This window comes from Cygnus olor, unplaced genomic scaffold (assembly GCF_009769625.2).
Source record: "Cygnus olor isolate bCygOlo1 unplaced genomic scaffold, bCygOlo1.pri.v2 scaffold_181_ctg1, whole genome shotgun sequence".
Classification (NCBI taxonomy): domain Eukaryota; kingdom Metazoa; phylum Chordata; class Aves; order Anseriformes; family Anatidae; genus Cygnus; species Cygnus olor.
The window spans coordinates 1-26,264 of NW_024429122.1; the positions used below are offsets into that span (position 1 = coordinate 1).

Consider the following 26,264-nt stretch of genomic DNA (forward strand, 5'->3'; position numbering starts at 1 on the left):
GCCCAGTGGCCCCAAGCATGCCCCAGGAACCTCCCAGTACGGTACAGAGCGCTCCCAGTGCCCTCTCCCAGTTTGCCCCATGCTCTCCAGTATGGCCCGATGCCTCTCCGGTGCCTCCCCAGTCCCTCCCAGTGCCCTCGCTGCCGCTCCCAGTGCTCCCAGTGCTCCCAGTACCGGCTCAGTCGGGCTCCACCACGATGCTGGGTTTGTCCCGCGCCGCCCCCTTGGCCGCCAGCCCCAGCGCCTTCTCCTGCACGGGGACGGGGACACTCGCACAGGGACACCCGCGTGGGGACGGGGACACTCATATGGGGACGGGGACAATCATATGGGGACAGGGATGCTCACATGGGGACACTTGTATGGGGACGGGGACACTCATATGGGGACACTTGTATGGGGACAGGGACACCCATATGGGGATGGGGACACCCGTATGGGGATGGGGACACTCGCATGGGGACGGGGACAATCATATGGGGATGGAGACACTCATATGGGAATGGGGACACTTGCACGGGGACACCTCCGTGGGGACGGGGACACTCGTATGGGGACAGGGACACCCGTATGGTGAGGGGGACACTCGTGTGGGAATGGGGACACCCGCGTGGGGATGGGGACACTCATATGGGGACAGGGACACTCGCATGGGGACACTCGCGTGGGGACAGGGACACTTGTATGGGGACATTGTATGGGGACAGGGACACTCGTGTGGGGATGGGGACACTCGTGTGGGGACACTCGCTTGGGGACAGAGACACTCGTATGGGGACAGGGACACCCATATGAGGACGGGGACACTCGTGTGGGAATGGGGACACTTGTATGGGGACAGGGACACTCATATGGGGATGGGGACACTCATATGGGGACACTCGCTTGGGGACGGGGCACTTGTATGGGGACAGGGACGCTCACATGGGGACACTCGTATGGGGATGGAGACGCTTGCATGGGGACGGGGACACTCATATGGGGACACCCACATCAGGATGGGGACACTCATATGGGGACACTCACGTGGGGGTGGGGACACTTGCAAGGAGACAGGGACACTCATATGGGGACGGGGACACTTGTGTGGGGATGGGGACACTCATATGGGGACACTCGTGTGGGGACGGGGACACTCGCACGGGGACACTCACATGGGGACACCCACATCGGGATGGGGACACTCGCATAGGGACAGGGACCCTTGCCTGGGGACGGGGACCCTCCCAAGGGGACACTCACACGGGGACAAGGACACTTTATGGGTGTCCCATGGGTGCTGGGGGACCCCATGGGTGCTGGGGGGTCTCATGGGAGCTGGGCGATCTTATGGGCACTGGGGATATCCTATAGGTGCTGGGGGGGTCCTATGGGTGATGGGGGTTCCCATGGGTACTGAGGGGGGTCCTATGGGTGCTGGGGGTTCCCATGGGTGCCAGGGGGGTCCTATGGGTGCCGAGGGGTCCCATGGGTGCAGGGGGGTCTCGTGGGTGCCAAGGGGTCCCAGGGAAGCCAGGCGATCCTATAGACATTGGGGATATCCTATGGGTACCGAGCGGGGTCCTATGGGTGGTGAGGGTTCCTATGGGTGCCAGGGGGGTCCTATGGGTGCTGGGGGTTCCCATGGGTGCCAGGGGGGTCCTATGGGTGCCGGGGGGTCCCATGGGTGCTGGGAGGTCCCATGGGTGCTGGGGGGTCTCATGGGTGCCAAGGGGTCCCATGGGAACCAGGCTATCCTGTAGACACTGGGGATATCCTATGGGTACCGGGGGGGTCCTATGGGTGCTGGGGGTTCCCATGGGTGCCAGGGGAGTAACATGGGTGCCGGGGGGGTCCCATGGGTGCTGGGGGGGGTCTCACCTCGACCAGGGTGTGCCAGTGCTCGATGGGTTTACGGGGGTTGGCCAGCATCTCGGCCCAGTGCTCGCGGCCCGGCCCCTCGGCGTCGCTGCCCACCCGGCACATCCCGATCACCTCGTTGTGCCCGATGCTGCAGGAGCCACGGTGGCACCCAGGGGATCGGGGACACCCCGGGACCCCAAAAGCTCCTCGTGACCATCGGTGGGACCCAAGTGTCCAGGGGAAACCCCAAAGTAGGGACGTGTGCCTTGGGACCCCAAAAGCTCCCTGTGCCCACCAACGGGACCCAGATGTCCGGGGGTCACCCCAACATGGGGACCCAGGTGCCCGGGGACCCCAAACACTCCCCATGCCCACCAAGGGGACCCAGATGTCTGGGGTCACCCCAATATGGAGACCCAGGTGTCCCAGGAACCCCAAACTCTCCCCATGCCCCCCAGTGAGACCCAGATGCCTGGGGGTCACCCCAGTATGGGAACCCAAGTGCCTGGGGACCCCAAATGCTCCCCATGCCCACCAAGGGGACCCAGATGTCCAGGGGGTCACCCCAATATGGAGACCCAAGTGCCCAGGGACTCTAAAAGCTCCCCATGCCCCCCAGTGGAACCAAGATGTCAAGGGGTCACCCCAATATGGGGACCCAAGTGCCCAGGGACCCCAAATCCTCCCTCTGCCCCCCAGTGGGACCCAGATGCCTGGGGGTCACCCCAATATGGAGACCCAAGTGCCCAGGGACCCCAAATCCTCCCTCTGCCCACCAAGGGGATCCAGATGTCCAGGGGGTCACCCCAATATGGGGACCCAGGTGCCTGGGGACCCTAAAAGCTCCCCATGCCCCCCAATGGAACCAAGATGTCCAGGGGTCACCCCAATATGGGGACCCAAGTGCCCAGGGACCCCAAATACTCCCTCTGCCCACCAAGGGGATCCAGATGTCCAGGGGGTCACCCCAATATGGGGACCCAGGTGCCTGGGGACCCTAAAAGCTCCCCATGCCCCCCAATGGAACCAAGATGTCCAGGGGTCACCCCAATATGGGGACCCAAGTGCCCAGGGACCCCAAATCCTCCCTCTGCCCCCCAGTGGGACCCAGATGCCTGGGGGTCACCCCAATATGGAGACCCAAGTGCCCAGGGACCCCAAATACTCCCTCTGCCCACCAAGGGGATCCAGATGTCCAGGGGGTCACCCCAATATGGGGACCCAGGTGCCTGGGGACCCTAAAAGCTCCCCATGCCCCCCAATGGAACCAAGATGTCAAGGGGTCACCCCAATATGGGGACCCAAGTGCCCGGGGACCCCAAACACTCCCCATGCCCACCAAGGAGACCGAGATGTGATTGGGATCACCCCGATATGGGGCAAGACCCCTCGCACGAGGGCCCTGACCCCCTCACCAGTCGTAGTCGACCACGGCGATGGTGAGGCTGACGTGGTGCACGCTCTCGTGCGGGACGTCGAACACCAGCGCCTCGTTGTAGCTGGGGTTCAGGGTGTTCTTCTTGATGGACGTCTTGCGCTTCTTCAGCCGCCGGCCCTCCGCCATCAGCGAGGCCTTCACGTAGGGGTCTGGGGGGCAGCCCCACGGCACCCCCTAAAGCCCCCCGGCCGCCCCACGGTGCCCCGCAGAGCCCCCCGGCCACTTGATGGCACCCCAGAGCTCCACGGCCATCCCATGGTGCCCCATGGCCATCCCATGGTGTCCTACAGAGCCCCATGGCCATCCCATGGTGTCCCAGTCATCCCATGGTGCCCCACAGCCATCCCATGGTGTCCTACAGAGCCCCACGGCCATCCCATGGTGCCCTACAGTCATCCCATGGTGTCCTATAGAGCCCCACAGCCATCCCATGGTGTCCTACAGAGCCCCACGGCCACCCCATGGTGCTTTATAGTCACCCTTTGGAGCCCCACGGAGCCCCATGGCCATCCCATGGTGTCCCATAGTCATCCCGTGGTGTCCTACAGAGCTCCATGGCCATCCCATTGTGCCCTACAGTCATCTCATGGTGTCCTACAGAGCCCCACGGCCATCCCATAGTGTCCTACAGAGCCCCACATCCATCCCATAGTGCCATACAGAGCCCTGTGGTCATCCCATGGTGTCCTCCAGGGCCCCACGGCTATCCCATGGTGCCCCATGGTCATCTCATGGTGTCCTACAGAGCCCCATGGCCATCCCGTGGTGCCCTGCAGCCACCCCATGGTCATCTCATGGGGGCAAGTTGGAGACCCTACGTCCCCCAGCGTCCTTATGTCCCCCATGTCCCCATGTCCTCCTGATGCCCCCCCATGTCCCCCTGTTGACATCCTTGGGGCAGGAGGTGTCCCCATGTGTCCCCATGTCCCCAGTCACCCAAGAAGTTGGTCAGAGGCCCAGGGGGCAGGTTGGTGTCCCCATGTCCCAGCACGTCCCCATGTCCCGCCATGTCCCCATGTCCTGCCATGTTCCCATGTTCCACCATGTCCCCATGTCCTGCAATGTCCCTATGTCCTGCCATGTCCCCACGTCCCTCCACATCCCTGTGTCCTGCCATGTCCCCACCTGTCCCCGTGTCCCACCATGTCCCCATGTCCCTGCATGTCCCTGTGTTCTGTTATGTCCCTGTGTCCCACCGTGTCCCCACCAGTTCCTATGTCCCTACCTGTCCCCGTGTCCCTCCACATCCCTGTGTCCCACCATGTCCTCGTGTCCCGCTGTGTCCGTACCTGTCCCCATGTCCCACCATGTCCCCATGTCCCCACCAGTCCCCATGTCCCCACCGGTCCCCATGTCCCTCAATGTCCCCATATCCCTCCATGTCCCCATGTCCCTCCATGTCCCCATAACCCTCCACATCCCCGTGTTCCCACCTGTCCCCATGTCCCCACCTGTCCCCACGTCCCTCCACGTCCCCGTGTCCTGCTGTGTCCACACGGGTCCCCGTGTCCCCTCTCACCCGAGAAGCCGGTCAGGTCCATGGCGCGCAGGTTGGAGGCGCGGATGACGGTGACCGTGAGGCGCCCGGCCGTGGGCAGGTAGCACAGCGAGAAGTTCACCTCCCCCAGGTCTGCCTTCTCCTGCCAGGGGCAAAGGTCAGCAGGGGTCAAAGGTCAGTGGAGTCAAAGGTCATGGGGTCAAAGATCAGTGGGGTCAAAGGGCATCAGGTTTGGGGACAGGTCAAGGGGCAAAGGGCACGGGGGAGGTTGGGGGTGGCACCAGGTTTGGGGACAGGAAGCAAAGGGATCAGGGGTCACAGTGGGGTCAGAGGACGATGGGGTCAGGGGTCACAGGGGGGTCAGAGGTCACAGATAGGGGATGCTTCTGGTGGGGTTCAGCTCCCGCTCCGGGACTGGAACTGCACACACACCTCCAAATGAGGCTGCCAATGCACGTGCAAATGTGCACGCACGTCTGTAACCCAGGCTGCAAGCGCAGCCAGAGGTGCAAACGCATCGGGCAAGACTGATGATGCATTTGCAAGCGCATCTGCAAATGCACCTGCGAGTGGCGCTGCAAATGCATCTACAAACGCACCTGTAGCTGAAGGAAAAATGTATCTGCAAACAAGGCTGGCAATGCATCTGCCGATGCACCCGGAAATGCATCCATGAGCACGGCTGCAAAGGCATCTGCAAGTGCATGTAGGGCCGGAGCTGCAAATGCACCTGCAACTGGAGCTGCAAATGCATCTGCAAACGAGGCCGTGATGCATCTGTAAATGCATCCACAACTGGAGCAGCAAATGCATCTAAGATGAGGCTGCAAACACCTCTGCAAATGCATCTACAAGTGGAACTGCAAATGCAAATGAGACTGCCAGTGAATCTGCCAACGTGCCTTCAACTGCGGCTGCAAATTCACCTGCAAAGCAGACTGCAAATGCATCTGCAAGTGAGGCTGCAAATGCATCTGCAAATGAGGCTGCAAATGTGTATTCCAAATACATTTTCAAATGTATCCATGACCAGAAATGCATGCAAATGTATATGCAAATACATGTATGACTGGAGCTGCAAATGCATCTGCAAATGCATCCTCAAACACATCTGCAAATGCATCTGTGACAAGAGCTGTAAATGTATCTGAAAATGACAGTACTAATGCACCCTGCAACTGCATCTGCAAATGCATGTGTGACTGGAGCATCAAATGCATGTGTGAATGGAGCTACAAATACATCTGCAAATGAGGTGGCAAATGTATCTTGCAAACGCATCCTGCAACGCATCTGCAAATGCATGTGAGACCAGAGGGGCAAATGCATCTGCAACCAAGGTTGTAAACACATCCTGCAAATGCATCTGCAAACACAGCTGCAAATGCAAGGCTGACCAGAGCTGCAAATGCATCTACAAATGAGGCTGCAATTGTATCCTGCAAACCCATCTTACAAACGCATCCTGCAAATACATCTGCAAATGTATGGATGACCGGAGGTACAAATGCATCTGCATTTGAAGCTGCAAATGCATCCTGCAAATGCATCTGCAAATGCATCTACAAGGGTATCTGCAAATACACGTGAGAGCAGAGATAAAAATGCATCTATAAACGATGTTTTGCAAACATGTCTTGCAAACACATCTGCAAATGCATCGTGCAAATGCACATGTGAAACCAGAGGTACAAAAGCATCTGCAACCGAGCCTGCAAACACATTCTGTAAATGCATCCTCAAATGCATGTAATACCAGAGCTGCAAATGTTATCTACAAAATGGTGTCTTGCAAACATGTCTTGCAAATTCACCTGCAAATGCATCTACAAATGCATCTACAAATGCTAATGAGACCTGAGCTACAAATGCACCTACAAATGATGTCTTGCAAACATTTCTCACAAACACATCTCCAAATGCACCTGCATGTGAGACCAGAGGAGCAAATGCATCTGCAACCAAGACTGCAAACACATTCTGCAAACGCATCCTCAAATGCATCCTCAAATGCATGTGAGACCAGAGCTGCAAATGCGTCTACAAATGGTGTCTTGCAAACATGTCTTGCAAACACATCTGCAAATGCACCTGCAAGTGCATCTGCAAATAAAGGTGAGACCAGAGTGCAAATGCATCTGCATTTGAGGCTGCAAACACATCCTGCAAATGCATCCTGTGAACACATCTTGCAAATGCATCCTGCAAATGTATGCAAATACTTGTGAGACCAGAGGTATAAATGCATCTATAAATGGTGTCTTACAAACTTATCTGCAAATGCACCTGCAAATGCGTGTGAGATCAGGTACACACGCATCTGCAACCAAGGCTGCAAGTGCATCCTGCAAGTGCATCCTGCAAATGCATCCTGCAAATGCATCTAAAAACAATGCCTTGCAAACATGTCTTGCAAACAGATCTGCATCTGCAAAAACATCTGGAAATGCATGTAAGACCAGAAGTGCAAATGCATCTGCAATTAAGGCTGCAAACACATCCCGCAAATGCATCTTAAAATGCAATTGAGGCAAGAGATACAAATGCATCTGCAAATGAGGCTGCAAATGCATCCCGCAAACACATCTGCAAATGCATTTTTCAAATGCATCTGCAAAAGCATCTACAAATGCATGTGAGACCAGGGGTACAAATGAGTCTGCAATCAAGGGTGCAAATGCATCCTGCAAAACCATCTGAAAGTGCATCCTGCAAATGGTGTCTTGCAAACACATCTTGCAAATTCATCTCCAAATGCATGTGAGATCAGAGGTACAAATGCATCTGCAACTGAGGCTCCAAACACATCCTGAAAATGCATCCTGCAAACGCATCTGCAAACACATCCTGCAAACATCCTACAAATACATCTGCAAATGTATGTACAATTGGTGTCTTGCAAGCATGTCTTGCAAACGCATCTGCAAATGCATTTGCAAATGAACACAAGGCAAGAGGTACAAATGCATCTGCAACCAAGGCTGCAAATGCATCCCATGAATGCATTTGCAAATGCATCTACAAATGGTGTCTTGCAAACATGTCTCACAAATTCATCTGCAAATGCATCCTGCAAATACACATGAAACCAGAGGTGAAAATTAATCTGCAATCAAGGGTGCAAACGCATCCTGCAAACACATCTGGAAACACTTTTGCAAATGTATGTACAATTCGTGTCTTGCAAACGTGTCTTGCAAATGCATCTGCAAATGCATCTGCAAATATATCTGCAAATGCATGTGAGACAAGGTACAAGTGCATCTGCAACCAAGGTTACACAGGCATCCTGCAAATGCACCTGCAAGTGAATGCACTACAAATGCATGTGAGACCAGAGGTATAAATGTGTGTGCAACTGAGGCTGCAAACGCATCCCACAAATGCATCTGCAAATGCATCTACAAATGGTGTCTTGCAAACATCTCTCGCAAACACATCTGAAAACGCATCTGCAAATGTATCTGCAAATGCATTTGAGACAAGAGGTACAAATGCATCTGCAATCGAGGCTGCAAATGCATCCCATGAATGCATCTGCAAACACATCCTACAAATGCATTTACAAATGCATGTGAGACCAGAGGTATAAATGTGCCTGCAACTGAGGCTGCAAACACATCCTGCAAATGCATCTGCAAATGCATCTACAAACGTATGTGAGAACAGAGGTGCAAATGCATCTGCAATCAAGGCTGCAAACACATCTGCAAATGCATCCTACAAATGCACGTGAGACCAAAGGTGCAAATGCATCTTCAACCGAGGCTGCAAACGCGTCCCGTGAACACATCTGCAAACATGCGGGCACCTGCGGCTGCAAACACACCCGCACCAGAGCCCGCCAGCGTCCCCGTCCCCCCCCCGGCGGCCGCCTCACCGCGGTGGCCTCCAGGATGTCCCTCCAGATGGGCGTCTCGCCGTCGCGCTCGGCCGCCTCCAGCAGGTTATCCAGCACCACCTGCCCGATCAGGTCGTGCCGCGAGAAGCGGTCGAAGTCGTAGACGCTGAAGTGCAGGCGGCGGGCGGGCAGCTCGGCGAAGGGCACCCCGAAGCTGAAGGTCTCGTCGAAGACGGGGTTGAGCGTCCGCCGGTGCACCTTGGTCTGGAATTTCTTCTTGCGGTCGGGCAGCAGGTACATCTTGACGTAGGGGTCGGAGAAGCCGTTGGCGTCCTTGGCGGGGAGGTCGCGGGCGCGCAGCACCCGCACCACCAGCTGCTCGGTGCCGTAGGCGTAGCGCAGGGCGACGCTCAGCCGCCCGCAGGGCGTCCCCCCCCCGGCTCCCCCGGCGCCCCCACGCCGAGCGTCGCCCTCGCCGGGCTGGTAGAGCTCGGGCTGGATCTGGCCGATGCTGGTGCTTTGCTCGGGTTTCTCCTCGAAGAGGTTCGGGGGGTCCGGGCTGGATGGGCGGGGGGCTGGGGGGTGTCTGGGGGGGAAAAGGGGTGGTCCTGGTGATGGAGCTGGGGTGGGGTCCCCAGCCACCCCTACGTGTCCTTGTGGACCCCACCCCTGTGCCAGCCCCGTCCCCATGTCACGCAGCCCCCATCCGTCTCCATCTCCATGTCCACCCCATCCCCATCCCAGTCCCCACCCTATTCCCATCCCCTCCCCATCCCCAATCCCCAATCCCCATCCCACCCCATCCCATCCCATCCCATCCCATCCCATCCCATCCCAATCCTCATCCCCATCCCCATCCCCATCCCCATTCCCATCCCATCCCATCCCATCCCTTCCCAATTCCCATCCCATCCCATCCCATCTCACCCCATCCCATCCCAGTCCTCATCCCCGTCCCCATCCCCATCCCCATCCCATCCCTTCCCAATTCCCATCCCATCCCCATCCCAACCCAACCCAACCCAACCCCATCCCCATCTTACTCCCCATCACATCCCATTCCCAATCCCCATCCCATCCCATCCCATCCCATCCCATCCCCACCCCATTCCCATCCCCATCCCCATCCCATCCCAATCCCCATCCCCATCCCCATCCCCATCCCCATCCCCATCCCCATCCCCATCCCCATCCCCATCCCCATCCAACCCAACTCCATCCCCATCTCCCTCACCACCCCATCCCCTCCCACCCCAGCCCCCCACCCCCCATCCTCCCGCCCCCCCGTCCCCGTCCCCACCTGCCCCCGTGTCCCAGCGCCGCCACCTGCTGCTGGGAGGTGGCGCTGGGCAGGGCCCCCCCGGCCCCGTCGCGCTCCAGGGGCAGCTCGGGCGACGTCTGGCTCAGCTTTAGGGCGGCCTCGGGGCAGGAACCCATGTCCAGGTAGGAGCGCTCGGGGGCTTCGGCGCCCGCTTCCCCCCGCTCGGGCTCCCCGAAGGGCACGGGGTGGGGGGGCTCCTTGCGGGGGGCGGCCCCCGCGCCCCCCTTGTCGCGCCAGGGCACCCAGCAGAGCTTCCAGGAGACGAAGAGCGAGACGCCCAGCAGCACGATGCCGCAGAAGGTGACGATCACCGACAGCAGGCTCACCGAGATGTCTGGGGGGAGATGCCCCGGGGGGAGTCCCCATCACCCTCCGGGGGTCCTCGTCACCCTCTGGGGGTCCCTGACACCCTCCTGGGGTCCTCAAAACCCTCTTGGGGTCCCCATCACCCTCTTGGGATCCTATCACCCTACTGGGTTCCCACCACCCTCTTGGGTGCCCACAACCCTCCTTAGGGTCCCACCACCCTCTTGAGAACCCCGCCACCCTCCTTAGGGTCTCATCATCCTCTTGGAGTCCCACCACCCTCTTGAGGACCCCACCACCCTCTTGGGGTCCCACCGCCCTCTTTGGGATCCCACCACCCTCCTTAGGGTCCCATCACTCTCTTGGGATCCCATCACCCTCTTGGGTTCCCACCACCCTCCTTAGGGTCCCATCACCCTCTTGGGATCCCATCACCCTCTTGGGTTCCCACCACCCTCCTTAGGGTCTCACCATCCTCTCAGGGTCCCACCAACCTCTTGAAGACCCCACCACCCTCCTTGGGGTCTCATCATCCCCTTAGGGTCCCACCACCCTCTTGGGGTCCCATCACTCTCCTGGGCTCCCCATCACCCTCTTGGGATCCTATCACCCTAATGGGTTCCCACCACCTTCTTTGGGATCCCATCACCTTCTTGAGGACCCCACCACCCTCCTTAGGGTATCATCCTCCTCTTGGGGTCCCACCACCCTCTTGATGACCCCACAACCCTCCTTAGGGTCTCACCATCCTCTCAGGGTCCCACCAACCTCTTGAAGACCCCACCACCCTCCTTGGGGTCTCATCATCCCCTTAGGGTCCCACCACCCTCTTGGGGTCCCATCACTCTCCTGGGCTCCCCATCACCCTCTTGGGATCCTATCACCCTAATGGGTTCCCACCACCTTCTTTGGGATCCCATCACCTTCTTGAGGACCCCACCACCCTCCTTAGGGTATCATCCTCCTCTTGGGGTCCCACCACCCTCTTGATGACCCCACAACCCTCCTTAGGGTCTCACCATCCTCTCGGGGTCTGAACCAACCTCTTGAGGACCCCACCACCCTCCTTCGGGTCTCATCATCCTCTTGGGTCCCACCAACCTCTTGATGACCCCACCACCTCTCTGGGTTCCCACCACCCTCCTTGAGATCCCATCAACCTCTTGAGGACCCCCCCCCCACCCTCTTTGGGTTCCCACCACCCTCCTTGGGACCCCCCCACCCTCTTGAGCCTGCCCCTCCCCTCAGGGCCCCCCCTCACCAGCGTCGGCAGGCCGGGGGTGCCCGCGGTGCCGCAGGAGGTCGGTGAACTCCAGGCACTGCTGGTGCTGGGCACGGGCACGGGGGGCGAAGCAGAGCTCCTGCACCAGGCGCAGGGCGCTGCGGCACACGTCCTCCTCGTAGTCCCCCGACATGGCCACCCGCCTGCGGGGGGCACCGGGGCGTGGGGGGGGGGGGGCAGTGCTTTTGCACGCCCCCAACACCCCCTCCCCATCCCCAACCCCTTGGGATTGGGCCCGAGGTGTGCAAGGGGGTGTGTGCAAGGGGGTGTGGGGCTGTGCAATGCATGGTGCTGCACTCGTGCGTGTGGTTGTGCATGCAAGTGTGCAGAACGCTGTGCTTGTCCATGCACTGGTGCTCACAATCACACACGCCATTGCATTTGTGCATGTGGTAGTGCTTGCAAGTATGCACAGGGCTGTGCTCGTGCATGTGGCGGTGCTTGTAATCATGCATGCTGTTGCATTTGTGCAGGGGGCTGTGCTTGCAAGCGTGCATGGGCTTGTGCTAATGTTTGTGCACGTAGCAGTGCTTGCAAATGTGCATGGGGCTGCGCTTGTGCGCATGCTCACAATCGTGCATGCTGTTGCACTTGTGCATAGGGCTATGCTTGCATGCATGGGGACATGATACCAATTGTGCATGTGACAGTGCTTGCAAGTGTGCACAGGGCTGTGCTTGTGCACGCTGTGGTACTCATGATTGTGCACGCTGTTGCACTCATGCATGGGACTGTGCTCATGCATGTGGTGGAGCTCGTGATTGTGCACTTGTGCAGGGGGCTGTGCTTGCACGTATGCATGGGGACGTGCTAATAACTGTGCATGTTGCTGTGCTTGCAAGTGTGCACAGGGCTGTGCTCATGCATATGGTGGTGCTCATGATTGTGCACGCCATTGCATTCATTCATGGGGCTGTGCTTGCAAGTGTGCATGGGGACATGCTGATGATTGTGCACATGGCAGTGCTTGTAAGCGTTCACGGAGCTGTGCTTGTGCACGTGGTGCTCACAATCACGCATGCCGTTGCATTCATGCATGGGGCTGTGCTTGTGCATACAGTGGAGCTCATGATCGTGCATGCAGTTGCACTCGTGCATGGGGCTGTGCTTGCAAGCATGCATGGGGACGTGCTAACAATTGTGCTTGTGACAGTGCTTGCAAGTGTGCATGGGGCTGTGCTTGTGCATACGGTGGAGTTCATGATCGTGCATGCTGTTACATTAATGCATGGGGCTGTTCTTGCACGTGTGCATGGGGACATGCACGTGGCTGGACTTGCAAGTGTGCACAGGGCTGTTCTTGTGCATGCAGCGGAGCTCACAACTGCACATGCCATTGCATTCATGCATAGGGCCATGCTTGCAAGTGTGCATGGCTTTGTGCATGTGTCAGTGCTTGCAAGTGTGCATGGGGCATGCTTGTGCATCGGGAGTGCTCGTGCATGCAGTGGTGCTCACGATCACCTACGCAGTCACATTTGCACATGGGGCTGTGCATGCGAGTGTGCGTGGGGTTGTGCTAATGATTGTGCATGCAGTAGTATTTGCAAGTGCGCACAGGGCTGTGCTCGTGCATGCAGCGGCACTCATGACGGTGCACACTATTGCATTTGTGCATGGGGCTGTGCTTGCACGTGTGCACGGGGATGTGCTAACGATTGTGCACGTGATTGTGCTTGCAAGTGCACGGGGCTGTGCTCGTGCACGCAGCTGCACTCACAACTGTGCACACTTGTGCACGGGGCTGTGCTTGCACGCGTGCATGGGGCTGTGTTCACGACTGCACCCCGTTACGCCCCCCCCCCCCCCTTGCACGCCCCCCATGCACCCCCCGCCCCTCTTGCAAGCTCCCGTGCGACGCCATCACCTGCTGGGCGGCTCCGGGGGGCCGGGGGGGTCAGCGGGGTGCGGGGGGAGGCGCGGGGGCCTGGCGGGGCCGGGGCCGGGCCATGCAGCGTCTGGGGGGGGTCACACGAGGGGCCCCCGCGCACCGGCCTCCTGCAGGGGGGGCAGAGATGGGATTTGGGGGGGGGGGGGGCACCTGAACCCCCCCCTTATGTGCAAGGGGGGGGGGGTCTTGCCCCTCCTGTGCATTGGACTGCCATCATTGGGGGGGGGGGGGTGTACCCCTAATTGTCCCTCGCCCGGCCCCTAATTGCCCCCTCAAACCCACAATTGCCCCCCCCTTCTCCTCTACTGTCCCCCCCAGCCCCACAATTGCCCCCCCAGCCCCACAATTGCCCCCCCTTTGCTCCCTTATTGCCCCCCCCAGCCCCACACCTGCCCCCCCTAACCCACACCTGTCCCTCTTGCTCCTCTATTGCCCCCCCCAGACCCTCCCCTGCCCCCCCAAAGGCTGACCACTGCCCCCCCAAATCTGCCCCCCCATACACCCAGCACAGGCAGCCCCCCCCAGCATTGCAGCCCCCCCAAAATCCCCCCTGCCCCCCCATATTCCCTCTTACCCCCCCATATTCCCCCCCTACCCCCCGCAAATTCCTCCCCACCCCCCCATAATCCCCCCTCACCCCCCAAATTCCCCCTCCCCCCCATACCTGCAGCCCCCCCCCATTTCCACCCCCCCCCCAAACCCCCCCCCCCATTTCCCTGCCCCCCCCCCCTCCCCACTGCAGCCCCCTCCCCCAATTCCCGCCCCCCCCAGGGGATCCCCCACGCCTTTACGCCCCCGCCTCCCCCCCCCCCCCATGCACAGAGACCCCCCCCCAAATTCTTCCCCCTCCCCCAAATTTGCTCCCCTCCCCCCCCCCGCAGCGCCCCCCGGCTCCCCCCAGCCCCGGCCGGGCCCGCGCTCACCTGCCGTACCGAGCCGAACCGGGCCGAGCGGAGCCGAACCCGGCCGAAAGGAGCCGAAAGGAGCCGAACCTGCCCGAAGGGAGCCGAAGGAAACCGAACCCTCCCGAACGGAGCCGAAGGGAACCGAACCCGGCTGAAGGGAGCCGAACCCGCCCGAACGGAGCCGAACCCTTCCGAATGGTTCCGAATGGTTCCGAACGGTTCCGAACGGAGCCGAACCCGCCCCTTGGCGGTCCCGAACCCTCCCGAATGGTTCCGAACGGTTCCGAACGGAGCCGAACCCACCCCTTGGAGGTCCCGAACCTTCCCGAATGGTTCCGAACAGAGCCGAACCCGCCCGATCGGAGCCGAACTCGCTCGTGGCGGCCCCGAACCCTCCCGAACGGTCCCGAACGGTTCCGAGCGGTCCCGAACGGTCCCGAACGGTTCCGAACCGGCCCGAACCGGCCCGAGCGGAGCCGAGCGGCTGCCTGGGGAGGGACACCCCTATGGGGGGGCGGGGCTATAGGGGAGGGGGCGGGGCCTATAGGGCCTATAGGATTAACACCCCCCCCAAGGGAGGGGGCACCTCTATGGAGGGGGAGCCTATATAGGGTATATAGGGGATCATATGGGGGGGGGGAAGTATAGGGGGCACCTATGGGGGTGGTGCCCCTATATATAGGGGCACCCTATATATTCTATAGGAGAGGACCCTATAGGGGGGAATTCAATAGGAGGGGACCTATAGGGTGGTGGTGGGACCTATACGGGGGGGCAAGATGGGGGAGGAACCTATGGGGGAAGCAGCTATGGGATGCAGAGGAACGTATAAGGTGGGAGGACACCTATAGGGGATATGTATGGGGGGATCTATAGGGTTGGGGGGACGTATAGGGTGGGGGGGATGTACAGGGGGCACCTCTATGGGGGGGAACCTGTATAGGGTCGAGGGGATCATATGGGGTGGTGGGGACGTATAGGGGGCACCTATAGGTGTGGTGCTCCTATATATAGGGGCACCCTATATATTCTATAGGTGGGGACCTATAGGGTGGTGGTGGGACCTATATGGGGGAAGCAGCTATGGGATGCAGAGGAACATATAAGGAGGGAGGACACCTATAGGGGATATGTATGGGGGGATCTATAGGGTTGGGGGGACGTATAGGGGTCACCTATGGGGGGGAACCTAAATAGGGTCGAGGGGATCATATGGGGGGGGGCATATAGGGGGCACCTATAGGGGTGGTGCCCCTTTATATAGGGGCACCCTATATATTCTGTAGGAGAGGACCCTATGGGGGGGAATTCTATAGGAGGAGACCTATAGGGCGGTGGTGGGACCTATATTGGGGGCAGGATGGGGGGGAACCTATGCGGGAAGCAGCTATGGGGTGCAGAGGAATGTATAAGGTGGGGGGACACCTATAGGGGATACATACAGGGGGGTGTCTAAAGGGTTCAGGGGACGTATAGGGTGGCGGGGATGTATAGAGGGCACCTCTATGGGGGGGGAACCTATGGGAGAGGGATCTGTGTGGGAACATATGGCATGTAGCTCCGGGGGGGATGAATCTATGGTGGGAGCACCTATGGGGGCACCTCTATAGGAATATATAGGAGCCTCTATAGGAACCTATAAGGTGGGAGAAGGTATATAGGGAGCACCTATAGGGGGACCTGTAACGTTGAGGGGAGCATGTAGGGTGGGGGGGAACATATAGGGGGCACATATGGGTGTACCTTTATGGAGGGTAATCTATACGATGGGGGGGAAGCTATAGGGGATATCTGTGGCAGACAGCTCCGGGAGGGGGCAGCTATAGGGGGGCACCTCTATGCCGTGGAGCCTATAAGGTGGGGGGAACCTATAGGGCACACCTATGGGGGGGCCCTTGATGTGGGGCACCTCTACGAGGTGGAATCTATAGGGTCGGGGGGGATGTATAGTGGGTACCTATAGGGGGCAACTCTGGGGGGGGACAATGGGGAGGGGGAATGCCCCTGTACGGGGGGGGGGGGGCATCTATGATGGGAGGGGAACATGTCTATTGGGGTCCCTATAGAGTGGGGGAGTCACCTATGGAAAGGGGGGGCACCCCTATGGGGACACTCCATATGGGAGCAGGTATGGAGGGGGCTGGGCCTATAGGGAGTCCCTATGGGGGGGGAGGGGGGGCACCTATGGGATGCACGTACAGGGGGTGGAACAAACTATAGGGAGACTCCATTGGGGGGGGGGATGTCTCTATAGGGGGGGCTCTCTATGCGTTGAGGCACACCTGTATAGGGGGACGCCTATGGGGAGGGGGCACCCCTATAGAGGGTTCCTGGGGGGGGGGGTCACCCATATAGGGGAGCCCTATAGGGCAGGGCGTGACACTATAGGAGGCCATCCTGGAGCGGGGGGCACTTCTATAGGGAACACCTTGGGGGGGGGGGGCGCATCTCTATAGGGGGCACCTATGGGATGAGGCACACCCATATAGGGGGACGCTTATAGGGAGGGGGGACACCCCTATAGGGGGTCCCTATGGGGGGGCAGCAGCCCTATAGGTGGTTTCTGGGGGGGGTCACCCGTATAGGGGAGCCCTATAGGGCAGGGGGTGACCCTATAGAAGGCCATTCTGGAGCAGGGGGCAGCTCTATAGGGGACACCGGTGGGGGGGGCACTTCTATAGGGGACACCTATGGGGGGCACTTGTGGTCCCTACGGGGTGGGTCCCCTATATGGGGGTCTCTGTAGGGGGCACCCCGGTAGGGGAGGCCCCTATAGAGCGGGGGGCGACCCCTATGGGGGGGCGCCTATGGGGGGGGGGAGCCCCTATAGAAGGGTCCCTATAGGGGCGGGGGCGGTGTCTATGGCACAAAGGGCTCCTATAGGGCCACTGAGAGTCCCTTATGGAAGGGGGCGGGGCTTGTCCGGAGAGGGGGCGTGGCCTCAGGCTGCTGCGTCACGGGGGGGGGCGGAGCTGGATGCGGGCCCCGCCCCCTTTTCCCGGCTAGGCCCTTTGGACGCCGTCGCGTGCCTTGCACGCCCCCCTTCACACCCTGCGGCCCCTTGCACGCTCTCGTGCACCGCTTGCACTCCCCTTTGCAACCCCCCCCGAGCCCTTTGCACGAGCGTTTGCACACCCGTGCACGCTCCCTTTGCACACTCGTGCACACACACCCTGTGCATACCCGTGCACCCCCCCACCTTTGCCCACTCGTGCACCCCCTTGCACACTCTTGCACACTCCTTTGCACACTTGTGCACCACCTCCCTTTGCAAACCTGCGCACCCCCCCTTTGCACACTCGTGCACACCCCCTTTGCCCACCCATGCCCGCTTTGCATGCCCCTTGGCGCCCCCCCCCCTTTGCACACTCAGGCCTTGCACACCCGGGGGGGGGGGGCTCTTTCTCCGATAATTTATATTTGCAAATAAAATCCGGTCATTAATTAATTACACCCGATCCTCTATACATGGGGGGGGGGGAGGAGAAGGGGAGGGGCAGCGTCGGCAGTGCGGGGGGGGGGGGGGGCAGATAGCGGGGGGGGGGGGGCACCAGTTTTGGGGGGGCCCGGACGCCTGGGGGCTTCCTATGGGGGGGGCGGGGGGGCCCCCATTGCCCCTATGGGAGGGGGGATGAAACCGGGGGGGGGGGGGGAAGTGACCCCTAGGGGGGGCAATAAACCTTTCGTGGGGGCAATAACCCCCCGGGGGGGCAATAACCCTTAAAGGGGGGGCCATAACCCTATGGGGGGGGCAATAAGCCCTACTGGGAGGGGGTAATAACCCTATGGGGGGGGCAATAACCCTTAAAGGGGGGGCCATAACCCTTAAAGGGGGGGCATAACCCTATGGGAGGGCAATAACCCCTATGAGGGGGTAATAAACCTTTTTTTGGGGGGGGTAATAACCCTTTGGGGGGGCAATAACCCCTATGGGGGGGCAATAACTCTTTGGGGGGGGGAATAACCCTTGGAGGGGGCAATAACCCCTAAGGGGGGGGGTAATAACCCCTATGGGGAGGGCCATAACCCTTTTGGGGGGGGGGTAATAACCCTACTGGGGGGGGGGGGCAATAACCCTGGTTGGGGGGTAATAACCTTCGGGAGGGGGGTTAATAACCCTGGGGGGTAATTAGCCCGGGGGAGGGCAATTAGCCGGGGGGGGCAATTACACCCGGGGGGGGGGGGCCAGCAAGAGCCCAATTGCCCCCCCCTTGCAATTTTGGGCTCCCCCCCCCCCCCGGGGTCACAGTGTTGTGGGGGGGGGGGGGGAGGGGGGCGTCCAGGCGCCGGGGGCCCCCCCCGCCCCCCCCCCGCGGTGCTTTTTTTTGGGGGGGGGGGGTCGTTGGGGGGGGGGGGGGCACTGGAAGACATCGTGAGAGTGGTCGCTGCCTCGGGGGGGGGGGGCGCGACGACGCGAGAGCCCTTAGAGACGGCCGGAGGCCGGGAGGGGGGGGGGCACGGGGAGGGGGGGGACATGGGGACAAGGGGGGGATGGGGGGGGACGTGGGGACACCGGGGGGGCGTGGGGGGACACGCGTGCATGCGTGTGTGCATGCACGGGCACGTGGGTGCGTGTGTGCAAGGGGCACGGGGGGGTGGGGGGGGCTGTGTGTGTGTGCAAGGGGCACGTGTGTGTGAACATGTGACGTGTGCAAGGGGGGTGTGTGTGAACAAGGGATGTGTGTGCAAGGGGCACGTGTGTGTGTGTGTACGTGTGATGTGTGTGCAAGGGATGTGTGTGAACACGTGGGGTGTGTGCAAGGGACATGTGTGTGCAAGGGGTGTGTGTGCAAGGGGTGTGTGTGAACACGACATGTGTGCAAGGTGTGTGTGTGAACACAGGATGTGTGCACAAGGGACGTGTGTGTGAACAAGGACGTGTGAATAAGGACGTGTGCAAGGGGTGTTTGTGAACATGAGGTGTGTGTTAACACATGATGTGTGTGTGCAAGGGACATGTGTGTGCAAGGGACATGTTTGTATGAACATGGGATGTGTGTGTGAGGTGTGTGTGCAAGGGACACGTGCATAGGAACATACATATGGGTATAGGGATGTGTGTGCAAGGCATGCGTGTATGTAAGGTGTGTGTGAACACAGGATGTGTGTGCAAGGGACAGGTGTGTGTGTAAGGGACGTGTGTGTGAACACACTGTGTGTGTAAGGTGTGTGTGTGCAAGGGACACGTGTGAACACAGGACATGTGTGTAAGTGGTGTGTGTGCAAGGGACATGTGCATAAGGACATAAATATGGGGATGGGGATGTGTGTGTAAGGGATGTGTGTGTGTGTAAGGGAAATGTGTACACTGGGATGCATGTGCATGGGGATGTGTGTGTGCCCAGGGACGTGTGTGTGCACAGGCACGTGTGTGCAAGGGTGGGTGTGCAAGGCACAGATATGTGTGCAAGGGCCATGTGTGCGTGTATGGGGGGTGTGTGCATGGGGGGGTGTGTTTTCTAGGGGCACATGTGCATGCATGTGTGCAAGGTACATGTGTGGATGTGTGTGTGCAAGGCACATGTGTGTGTGCAAGGGACATGTGTGTGTGCAAGGGACTCGTGCACGTGTGTGCAAGGGCACACGTGTGTGCACAGGGCCATGTGCATGCTGGAATGCACGCATGTGCACAGCTCAAATGTTGCACGCCAGGGAAACACACGTGTGTGCGTACTTGTGTGACACGAGTGCACACGGCACAAGCTCTCACCACGCACACACACACGTGATGCACACGTGCAATCAGTGCACACACACTGCCAGTGCAGACGAGCCTGGTGCAAGCACGCGCGAGCCATGTGCACGCACAATCAGTGCATGCGCAGGGGCCGTGCACACGTACAATCAGTGCACACGTGCGATCGCTGCAGTGTTTGCACACGGGCCCGGCACAAACACGAGCAGTCCTGGCACACGCACGATCTGTGCACACGTGCAAATCCACCCACATGTGCAATCAGTGCAAGGCTTGCACACCGGCCCCCTGCAAACAGGCGCGAGCCATGTGCAAGCACGATCAGTGCACACGGGCCCGCTGCAAGCACGCCTGAGCCGTGCACATGTGTGTGCACACGTGGCCTGCCTGGAGATGGGGGGGGGAGGGGTCCCATGAGTAGGGGGTCCCTGGGGGTCCCATGGGGCAGGGCGGGGTCTGCAGCCTGGGCACAGCCCCTTGCACGTCCAGGTCCTGTTGCACGTCCTCTTGCACATCCCGTTGCACGTCCGCATCCTGCTGCAGGGCCTGTTGCACGCCCACATCCCATTGCACACCCCATTGCATGCCCACATCCCGTTGCACGCCCCACTGCACGCCCATGTCCCATTGCACGCCCATATCCTGTTGCACACCCATGTCCCATTGCACTCCCATGTCCCGTTGCACGCCTATGCCCTGTTGCAAGTCCAGGTCCTGTTGCACATCCAAATCCCGTTGCACGCCCCAGTGCTCATCTGCATCCTGTTGCACACCCATGTCCTGTTGCACATCCAAGTCCTGTTGCATGTCCACGTCCAGTTGCACGTCCACATCCAGTTGCACACTCCACTGCCCATCCACACCCCTTTGGACATCCAAATTCTGCTCCATGCCCCATTGCACGCCCTGCTTCTGCTGCATATCCGTGCCCCATTGCACACCCATGCCCTGTTGCACATCCAGTTTCCATTGCACGTCCACATCTGCTAGCACCCTCCACTGCACATCCTGCTTTCGTTGCATGTTGGAATCCTGTTGCACGCCCATCTCCTTTTGCACGCCCCATTGCACATCCAAATTCTGTTGCATGCCCGTTGCTCCTTGCACACCCATGCCCTGTTACATCTCCAATTTCCATTTCACGTCCATGTCTGGCTGCACGCCCAAATTCTGTTGCACGCCTATGTCCTGTTGCACGCCCCATTGCACATCTCAGTTGTCTTCTTGCATGTCCATACCCATTTGCATGCCCATATTTCATTGCACACTCCATTGCACATCCAGGTCCAGTTGCACATCCCAATTCTCTTGCATGTCCGTATCCCTTTGCACATCCATATTTTGCTGCGCATTCCAATTTGTTGCACACTCCATTGCACATCCAAGTCCCGCTGCATGCCCCATTGCACTCCCCAATTCTACCGCATGTCCATATCCCTTCGCACATCCATCTTTCATCGCACACTCCATTGCACATCCAAGTCTAGTTGCACGCCCCATTGCACGCCCCAATTCTGCCGCATGTCCGTATCCCTTCGCACATCCATATTTCCTCGCACACTCCATTGCACATCTGGTTGGTTGCACATCCAAGTCCATTTTCACATTCAATTCTGGTTGCACATTCACTTCCCGTTGCACGCCCAAGCCCCATAGCACATTCAATTGCTGTTGTATGCCCAAGTCCAGTTGCACATTCAATTGCTGTTGCACATCCAAGTCCAGTTGCACATTCAATTCTCGTTGCACATTCAATCCCATTGCACACCCAAGTCCAGTTGCACATTAAAATCCCATTGCACATCCAATTTCCGTTGCACATTCAATTGCTGTTGTACGTCCAAGTCCTGTTGTACATCCAATTCCCGTTGCACATGCATGTCCTGTTGCACATCCAATTCCCATTGCACATTCAATTGCTGTTGCACGTCCAAGTCCCGTTGCAAATTCAATTGCTGTTGCACATCCAAGTCCTGTTGCAAATTCAATTGCTTTCGCATGTCCAATTCCCCTTGCACATCCAAGTCCCGTTGCACATCCGATTGCTGTTCCATGTCCACTTCCCGTTGCACATCCAAGCCCCATTGCACGTCCGAGTCCCGTGGCACGTCCGAGTCCCGTCGCACGCCCAGGTCCCGTCGCACGCCCGCTCCCCGCCGCCTGCCCGCTCCCCGCCGCCCCGGCCATCACCTCTCGAGGAAGAGCTTGAGCGCGCGGTCGATGTTCATGCGGTGCCCGACGCGGGTGACGCCCAGGTCGATGTAGTCCTCCTTGGTGAGCGAGGGCAGGTGGGAGCCGTCGATCTCGTTGTGCAAGAAGCGGTCCCGGTGCTCGCCCAGGTTCAGGTACTCCAGCCAGTCGGCCACGTCGAATTTACTCCAAAAAGCCAACGGTTTGGCGCCGAAGGGTTTATCGGGGGGCGGCGGGCGGGTGGGCGAGAGCGAGCGGGTGGGGGGCAGCTCGCCGAAAGCGCCGGGCCCCCCCCGCAGCTCCAGGAGGCCGGCGTAAAGGGGGCCGCTGGGGAGGGTGGGCAGCGAGGCCGGGCGAGGCGCGGGGCTGCCGCGGCGCTCGCTGGGCAGGGTGGCGGGGCTGGGGGCGCGGCGTAACGGGGGGCGCACGTCCAGCTCCCCCCCGGCCCCCGGGGGCTTGGGGGGCGGCCAGTTGGGGAAGAGGGCGGTGGGGGGCTTGGGGGTGGGTGGGGAGGGGGTGGTGGCGTCGGGGAGCCTGTGGGGGGAGGAAAGGGGGGGGTGAGTTGGGGGTGGTGCAGGCGTGCAGGGGGTGTAGGGTGCAAGGCTGCAACACGGCCATGCAGTGGGTGCTGGGTGCAACGGGTGCTGACATGCAAGGGGTGTTGGACTGCAATGCAACAGCACGGCCATGCAATGGGTGTTGGGGTGCTGGGTGCAATGGGTGCCAGGTGCAATGGGTATTGGGCGCAATGGGTGCTCACTGCAATGCAACAGCACGTGCAAGAAACGGGTGCTGGGATGTGAGAGGTGCTGGATTGCAACGCAACAGCACAGCTATGCAAGGGGTGCTGAGTGTAATGGGTGCTGGGTGCAATGCAACACTATTGCCACGCAATGGGTGCAGGGGTGCAAGGGGTGCTGGGTTGCAATGCAACAGCACAGCCATGCAACAGGTGCTGGGATGCAACAGGTGCTGGTTTACAACACAACAGCACAGCCATGCAGTGGGATGCAGTGGTTGTTGGTGCACTGCAACAACGTGGCCATGCAACGGGTGCTGTGCTGCAATGACACCACACATCTGTGCAACAACTTTTGGGATGCAATGGATGCTGGGTGCAGTGGGTGTTGGGGTGCAATGAGTGCTGGCTGCTATTGGTACTGGGATGCAATGGGTGTTGGGTTGCAATGAACGCTGGCTGCTATTGGTACTGGGATGCAACGGGTGCTGTGCTGCAATGGGTACTGGGATGCAGTGGGTGCCGTGCTGCAATGACACTGAGCATCCATGCAACAACTTTTGGTGTGCAACGGCTGCTGGAATGCAACGAGTCCCGCGATGAGACGACACCACACGCCCATGCAACAACTTTTATGGTGCAATGTGTGACTGCAGCAACGGCTGCTAGGATGCAACGAGTCCTGCGCTGCAACACCCCCGTGTGCCCATGCAACAATGTTTGGTGTGCAATGGGTGCCGGCTGCAGGGATGCAATGAGTCCTGTGCTGCAATGATCCTGTGCATCCGTGCAACGACTTTTGCAGTGCAACGGGTGCCAGATGCAATGGCTGTGGGAACGCGACGAGTCCCATGCTGCAACGACCCCGTGCATCCATGCAACAACTTTTGCTGTGCAGCGGGTGCTGGCTGCACCAGCTGCAAGGATGCCACGAGCCCCGCCCTGCAACGCCCCCACGCACCCGTGCAGCGACTTTTGGGGGGCGGCGGGCTCCCCACCTACCTGTGCCTCCCCAGCGCTCCGCTCCTCTCCGCCCCGTAGCCGGCCTCGCCGCCCCCCCGGGGCCACCCCCCGCCGCTGCGCCCGGCCTCCTCCCAGGGCAGCGTGGGCGAGCGGCGGGGGGGGCCGGCAGAGGGGTTGTGGGGGGGGGGGCTCCCCCCTCCTCCCCCCCCCCTCCCCGGCCCCGGCCCCCCCTCGGGGGCGCCCCCTCGCCCTGGCTCGCTCGGGGCCCTCCAGGAGGGCGGCGAAGGCCGGGGGGGGCTCGGCGCTTTCGGGGGGGTGGTCGCTGCTGCTGCGGCTGTCCACCTCCTCGATGCCCGAGTCGGTCACCGCCTCGGTCCCCTCGGGGGGCACGGCGGTGACGAGGCCGCCCCCCCCCCGGCGGGGCTCGGCCACCGCCTGGGTGAGGGTGGCCACCTCGCTGTCGTAGGAGGTGAGGCTGGAGGCCGTCGAGTCGCCCACGGGGGCGGCGCTCTCCGCCGCCTCGAAGCTGTTGGAAAATTCCAGGGGGGGCGGCAGGGGCTCGGCCAGCAGCAGCTCCTCGTCCCCGTCCACCGAGGGGGCCGGGGGGGGCAAGGCCAGCAGCCCCCCCGCCTCGGCGAAGCGCACCCGCAGCTCCAAGCGAGCCTCGGCGCCCCCCCCCGCCAGCCAAGGCTCGGCGGGCGACGGGGGGCGGCTGGAGCGCCGGGGGGGTTCCGCCCGGGGGGGGCCGGCGGGGGCGGCTTTGGGGAGCGGAGGGGGCGCCGCTTGCAAGGCCGCCGCCGCCCCCCCTTGCAACGCCCCGCCTTGCAGCGCCCCGCTCTGCAACGGCGCCGGCGCCGCTTGCAACGGCGCCGCCTTGGAGGCGCCCGCCGGCAAGGGCAGCGTGCCGGCCTGCAGGGCCTGCAGCGAGGCGAGGTTGGGTTGCAAGGCCAGGGCGCCGGCTTGCAACGGCGCCAGCCCCGGCTGCAAGGCCAAGGCGCCCGCCTGCAGCGAGGCCAAGCCCGGCTGCAGCGGCCCCAAGCCCGCTTGCAGCGGCCCCAAGCCCGACTGCAACGCCGCCAGCCCCGGCTGCAGCGAGGCCGCCCCCGAGGGCAGCGCCACGCCGCCTTGCAGCGGCGCCAGCCCCGGCTGCAGCGGCGCCAGCCCCCCTTGCAGCGACACGGCCCCGGCTTGCAGCGGCATGGTGGCCGCCTGCAGCGCCGCCAGCCCCTTGCAACCCGGCGGGGCGTGCAAGCCGGCGCCCGAGCGCAGCGCTGCAGCTGCGCCGCCGCCGTGCATGGGAGCCGTGGCGCCGTGCATGGGCGCCGCGCCGGGGTGCACCGGCGAGCCCGCGCCGTGCATGGGCGAGCCCGCGCCGTGCACGGGCGAGGGCGCGCCGTGCATGCCCGGCGCGCCGCCGTGCAGCGGCGCGGCCCCGGGGTGCAGCCCCGCCGCCGCCGCATGCATGGGTGCCGCCGCCGCCGCATGCATGGGTGCCGCGGCAGGGTGCCCCGGCACGCTGCTGAAGGCGCTGCCGGCCCCCCCTTTGCCCCCCCGGTACCCCCGCGGGGGGAAGGCGTCGGCGGCGAACATCCCCTCGTCGATGCTCTTGGAGTGGCGCAGGCGGGGGGCGGCCAGCGAGCCGGGGCCCCCCCCCGGCGCCCTCCTCCTCTTCCTCGGTGGAGAGGAAGAGCGCCGAGCGCCGCCTCGACGCCTCCCCGGGCCACTCGCGCTCCCGCCTGGCCGCCCCCACCAGCGCAGCCCCGAACTGGGAGGTGAAATCCAACTGGGGGGCCGCCGGCGGCGGGTGGGGGGCACCGGCGGCGCCGGGAGACGAAGGCGGGGGGCCGCCGGCGGAGGGGGGGGGACACCCCGCTTTCGTTGGCCCCCCCCCGGGCCAGGGGGGGCCCCCTCGGCTTCCACGCTGCTGCCCCGGCTGCTGCGGCCGCTGCTGCTGGTGGAGGGGGCCTTGACCACGATGGTGGGGATGGCGATGGAGCTCTTCTCGCCCCCCCCCGGCGCGCCCCCCCCGCCGCCTTCCTCCACCTTCGTCTGCTTCACCAGCGGGCCCTTGCGGCGTAAAGGTTTGGGGGGGCCCCCCCCCGGCCCCCCCCCGCCGCCACCGCCGCCGCCGGGGCCGGGACCCCCCCCGGCTTTGGAGGTTGTAGAGGCGCCAGGGCCCCCCCCCGGCGGGGCCGCGGCCGGTGGCACCCATGGGTGCCGGGGGGGTGCTGTAAGGGGGTTCCGGGGGGGAGGTGGTTGGGGGGGGGGGGATGTCGTCGGAGCCCGGCACCGAGAGGCTGCGGCTGAATTTGCCGCTGGGGGGGGCCAGGAAGGGTTTGTCGTCCTCGGCGGC

The 26,264-nt window shown here is 61.4% G+C and overlaps 2 protein-coding genes across 3 annotated transcripts; both read right to left on the minus strand.

The window, feature by feature from the left end:
* Positions 1–43: 43 nt before the first annotated feature.
* Positions 44–13,517, minus strand: SYT3 (synaptotagmin 3). Of its 2 annotated transcripts, XM_040543722.1 has the most exons (8): positions 13,396–13,517; positions 11,508–11,671; positions 9,920–10,274; positions 8,659–9,205; positions 4,800–4,920; positions 3,258–3,429; positions 1,861–1,990; positions 44–250 (listed from the first exon to the last, which is right to left on the minus strand). In XM_040543722.1, exons 2-8 carry the CDS (start codon positions 11,659–11,661, stop codon positions 179–181), a joined length of 1,551 nt encoding a protein of 516 aa, XP_040399656.1. In that variant the 5' UTR covers positions 11,662–11,671; positions 13,396–13,517; the 3' UTR covers positions 44–178. The 2 variants fall into 2 exon arrangements, with proteins under 2 accessions (XP_040399656.1, XP_040399655.1); XM_040543721.1 differs by lacking the exon at positions 13,396–13,517 and having other exon boundaries at positions 11,508–12,140.
* An 8,661-nt stretch (positions 13,518–22,178) lies between these two features.
* LOC121063310 (SH3 and multiple ankyrin repeat domains protein 1-like) lies at positions 22,179–26,261 on the minus strand (the record flags this gene model as incomplete). The annotated part of the gene is given in 6 exon segments (XM_040543720.1): positions 22,179–22,743; positions 23,371–23,777; positions 23,951–25,559; positions 25,561–25,756; positions 25,759–25,909; positions 25,911–26,261. Coding segments are annotated over 6 exon segments (3,252 nt in total), but the record flags the coding sequence as incomplete, so codon positions are not given.
* Positions 26,262–26,264: the final 3 nt, after the last annotated feature.

What these genes read in the sequence shown, in the direction of transcription:
- SYT3 (XM_040543721.1), bottom strand. Translation starts at nt 12,093, where the DNA reads ATGCGCACAAGCGCAGCCCCATGCACATTTGCAAGCACTGCTACGTGC. An exon ending in CCCCCGGCCTGCCGACGCTG is followed by an intron (nt 10,275 to 11,507) that starts GTGAGGGGGGGC and finishes ATCTCCCCCCAG; the next exon opens with ACATCTCGGTGAGCCTGCTG. An exon ending in GCGCTGGGACACGGGGGCAG is followed by an intron (nt 9,206 to 9,919) that starts GTGGGGACGGGG and finishes TTTCCCCCCCAG; the next exon opens with ACACCCCCCAGCCCCCCGCC.